Source organism: Megalobrama amblycephala, linkage group LG23, assembly GCF_018812025.1.
Source record: "Megalobrama amblycephala isolate DHTTF-2021 linkage group LG23, ASM1881202v1, whole genome shotgun sequence".
Classification (NCBI taxonomy): domain Eukaryota; kingdom Metazoa; phylum Chordata; class Actinopteri; order Cypriniformes; family Xenocyprididae; genus Megalobrama; species Megalobrama amblycephala.
Window position 1 is genome coordinate 5091979 of NC_063066.1, and position 4750 is coordinate 5096728.

Sequence of the window (4750 nt, forward strand, 5' to 3'; positions counted from 1 at the left end):
TAAGTAACTAAAGATGCAGCTGAAATAAGCGCCGAATGACAAGCTAACATGGCGTCCTCGTACTATCAGGAGATGCAGGAGGTTTTCAGGAATAACAATAAAAGCAGAGAGTTCCCGGCTCACAGTGCTAAAGTTCATTCGGTGGCCTGGAGCTGTGATGGAAAACGTCTGGCGTCTGGATCATTTGACAAAACCGCCAGTGTGTTTGTCCTGGAAAAAGACCGACTGGTGAGGTTTATCATCTCCATCATCTGCAGTATACACTGAAATATATAAGACAATTATTGTGAAATGTCGTTTAAATAGTAATAATAAGTTATTATTAATATTTAAGCGACATTTCAGCAGTTAGAGTTCTTTATATTACAAACAAAATCCATGATAACCGATCTTCAAGATTTCTGTTACTTTGATTAGCCTGTAATTAAAGGATTAGTCCACTTTTAAATAACATTTTTGATAATTTACTCACCCCCATGTCATCCAAGATGTTCATGTCTTTCTTTTGTCAGTCGAAAAGATATTACAGAAAAATTACAGTTTCAGTGCAGCTTTAAACGATACCAGACGAGGAATAAGGGTCTTATCTAGAGAAACCATAAGTCATTTTCGAAAAAAATACAACTGTATATGCTTTATAAACACAAATGATCGCCTTGCACGACCCTTATTCCTCGTCTGGTATCGTTTAAAGCTGCACTGAAACTGTAATTTTGACCTTCAACCGTTTGAAGTCCACTATAAGGAGAATAATCCTGGAATGTTTTCATCAAAAACCTTCATTTCTTTTCGACTGAAGAAAGAAAGACATGAACATCTTGGATGACATGGGGGTGAGTAAATTATCAGGAAAAGTTTATTTAAAAGTGGACTAATCCTGTAAGTAATACCACATGATAACTGTAACTGCTGTGATTCAGGTAGCATTAGGCTGGCTGTGTTTGTTTGTTTTATTAGACATGATCTTGCTCACCTTTGAACCTATATTGCTTGTATCAGGTGAAGGAAAACAATTACCGTGGACATGGAGACAGTGTGGATCAGCTGTGCTGGCATCCCACCAACCCTGATCTCTTCGTCACCGCATCTGGAGACAAGACCATCCGCATCTGGGACGTCCGCACCACAAAATGCATGGCCACAGTCAGCACGAAAGGTGAAGCTCTAAACCTGTCATCTTTTGTTATCATGAGATTTATTTATCTGTGGGATACTGACTGTCATCTTTTAGGGGAGAATATCAACATATGTTGGAGTCCTGATGGTCAGACCATTGCTGTAGGCAACAAGGACGATGTTGTGACCTTCATCGATGCCAAGACGCACCGTCCACGTGCCGAGGAGCAGTTCAAGTTTGAGGTCAATGAGATCTCCTGGAATAATGACAATGACATGTTCTTCCTGACAAACGGCAACGGCTGTATCAATATATTAAGGTATGTTTATCTGTAGTTGTGATGGACTGCTGGTGTGCGGAGCAGAACTTTTGGGTGATTTTATAATGGGAAATCAAATGTCATGTTTCTGTCTCTGTTCCAGTTACCCTGATCTCAAGCTCATACAGTCCATTAATGCCCATCCGTCCAACTGCATCTGCATTAAATTCGATCCCACTGGCAAGTATTTTGCCACAGGAAGTGCAGATGCCCTGGTCAGCCTGTGGGATGTGGAGGAGCTGGTGTGTGTTCGCTGCTTCTCCAGGTCAGATGATCGTAATTTTATTTATTTATTTTTTTTAATCATAATTTTTAGTTTTGACTTAGTATCTTATTATTTATTTTCTAGGTCAGTTGATGCAGTCTGGTTATTGTTAACTATTACTATGTATATAACAAAAAAAGTGAATTGAAATAAATCTGAAATAAAATATATTATGTAATATATATAATATAATATTATGTAATATATATATATATATATATATATATATAAACAAAGTTAAAAATGCCAAAACATATATATGTTTTATGAATTTTAGTATTTTTAACTTTGGTATATATATATATATATATATATATATATATATATATATATATATATATATATATATATATATATATATATATATATATATATATATATATATATATACAAAAACTTATATTTTACACAAACATATATACAGAAAAAAGAAATAAAATATATATATATATATATATATATATATATACATACAGCTATGGAAAAAATTAAGAGACCACTCCAAGTTCAGAAATCAATGTTAAGTGGTCTCTTAATTTTTTCCATAGCTGTGTATATATATATATATATATATATATATATATATATATATATATATATATATATATATATATATATATATATATTTTACACAAACATATACAGAAAAAAGAAATATATATATATATATAACTAAAATGAAATCAGAAAATATAAAAAAAACTAATTTAAAATGTTAATACTGTATATCAGTAATATACAGTATAGTATATAAATAATACTGAAATAACACTGGGCTCATGTTATGGTGTATTTACTTTATGATTATCTATGGACAAAACAAAACCGAAACATTTAAATGACTTAATGCAATTAATGTTGTTATAAAATATATTGTGATTTATTACCTTTTTACTTTAACTCACAAATGTCCACAAGTTTTTATCATATAAAGTTCTCAGTCTGTTCATTTCACGTTTAATATTTTCCCTCATGTTTTTAATAGAAATTACAGTTGTCAAATAATGTTTGCACACTCAATTCAATATATTTGTTTTTACAATGCATATTGTTATAAGCAATTTTACAAAGAACAATTATTAAATTATTATTTTTCTGCATTATGAGCACATAGCACATATGTATTGTGTATTGTGCATCGTTACAATATCCCCACGCAAAATATCACAATACTATATTGATTGTTAATTGTTGACAGGCAAACACATTGTAATATGTTTTAATCTTATATTATATAAAGTGATGTTTTTATAATATCTTGAATCCCATAGACTAGACTGGCCTGTGCGGACGCTTAGTTTCAGTCATGATGGTAAAATGCTGGCATCCGCCTCGGAGGACCATTTCATTGACATTGCTGAAGTAGAGACAGGTGAGCAGAAGCATTTTGAAATGATCATGAAAGCTTGAATTGTGTTTTACCAGCTGATTCATGTTTGGTGTTATTGCTGTAGGTGAGAAGCTGTGGGAGATTCAGTGCGAGTCTCCAACCTTCACTGTAGCGTGGCATCCGAAGAGACCGCTGCTGGCGTATGCCTGCGATGACAAAGAGGGCAAATACGACAGCAACCGAGAGGCAGGGACCGTCAAGCTCTTTGGACTTCCCAACGACTCTTGAGGACTAGTGTTTTTTCCCAAGCTTATTCCGGCCTCTTTTGAGGTTTAATGAATAGTTCGTTCGATTGACTTACTTTGTATTAGATTTCAACTTATTTTGAAGCAAATGCTGTAAATAGTTCAAAGATACTGTGGTGTTCTGCTCTCATATTACTTGATGTGTTCCTGAATGATCAAGGTCTAAATCGCAAGTATAAATAACTACAGCCTGCAGCTCATTTTTAGAACATAAGAATGTTAGTCTTTTTCCAAAAATTGATGGCAAGACATGGATAGAAGTCTAGTCTGAGTGGTGTTATCACATCTGAGTAGAGGACTTGAAAATCATTTGACTTTCAGAGCATGCTGCTGTTTCCATCATTGACCATTTTGGGGGAAAAATGTGTGGATTTTACCTTTTAGGAATCTTGACATTCTTTTGTTCAAACGCATGTCTTGTATCTCTAGTTTTATAAGTGACCAGCAGAGGGCATCATAAGCTCAAAGAGGCAAGGCATGGCATTGCTGTCCATTACAGGAATTTTTTTTTCTTTTTTTACAGAAATAAATGTATTTTTTAATGAAAATTGTTTCATAAAGTATGGTTGACTTAAAAGCTGTATGACATGTTTTGTGTGTTTATGATTTTATGGTAAACGCAAAATCCTTTGCTGGAAAATATTAACCCTTTCATGCATGAATTATAACCACTGTCAAGATTTTTTTTCATTTGTGTTTTTAATGCTCTTAGGGCATAAACAAGATATGAACTTTTTATTTATTTTTCAGATGTCCACTTAGTAGACAGTATGCGTTTGTTTTTAACTGGAGATGCTGTAAAACAAACATGATACAGTAATAACATAGTAATACTGTGTGTATTTAACAAACCAAGGAATAAAATGCTATAAAATTATGTGAAAACTATAAAATATGTACAAAAAAAATATAAAACAGCATCAATTAAATTGCAAACGTAACTGGGTTTGTTCCCGTTCAACTACCAGACAGAAGAACTTCATACAAGTTGCTACTACTAGCAATCAGATGTTTTCAAATCTCATCTGAAATGAGCAGTGTTGGGAGTAACACCGAAGACTATAGACCTTATTTTCCAGAGAAACATGCGCGCCGCCATCTTTAGAATATTGTCTTTGAACTTCCGTTTTCGCGGTAGCCCTGTATATTTCTATGGCATCGCTGTTGAATAATTAGCTGGTGAAGTGGATTTACGTGTTGTAGAGTTAACAAAAGTTATCATGAGCATTGTAATGTTTAAAGCGGGTGTCTTGACGAATGTCAGTAGAACGGGAAGACTTTAAAATGAGTAGTTCATTCATAAATACATAAGATCCCTGTGGAAATAAAAGCCGGAAGTCAAAAGACAACGAGCGCAGCGCTGAAAAGGGGCGGGGAATAACACAAGACGTGTCACTCGTATTGTTTTGAATGG

At 33.7% G+C, this 4750-nt stretch overlaps 1 protein-coding gene across 1 annotated transcript; it reads left to right on the forward strand.

Moving 5' to 3' along the window:
- thoc3 (THO complex 3) lies at window positions 1-3913 on the forward strand. Its single transcript, XM_048176798.1, has 6 exons — window positions 1-228; window positions 1000-1156; window positions 1232-1436; window positions 1540-1701; window positions 2973-3073; window positions 3156-3913. The coding sequence occupies exons 1-6, from the start codon at window positions 49-51 to the stop codon at window positions 3317-3319; spliced, it is 969 nt and encodes a 322-aa protein (XP_048032755.1). The 5' UTR covers window positions 1-48; the 3' UTR covers window positions 3320-3913.
- The last annotated feature ends 837 nt before the right edge of the window (window positions 3914-4750 follow it).

Excerpts from the sequence above, each read along its gene's own strand:
- thoc3 (XM_048176798.1), top strand. The coding sequence starts at position 49 with ATGGCGTCCTCGTACTATCAGGAGATGCAGGAGGTTTTCAGGAATAAC. Across the intron at positions 229-999 it reads TCCTGGAAAAAGACCGACTG|GTGAAGGAAAACAATTACCG; the intron begins GTGAGGTTTATC and ends TGCTTGTATCAG. Across the intron at positions 1,157-1,231 it reads GGCCACAGTCAGCACGAAAG|GGGAGAATATCAACATATGT; the intron begins GTGAAGCTCTAA and ends GTCATCTTTTAG.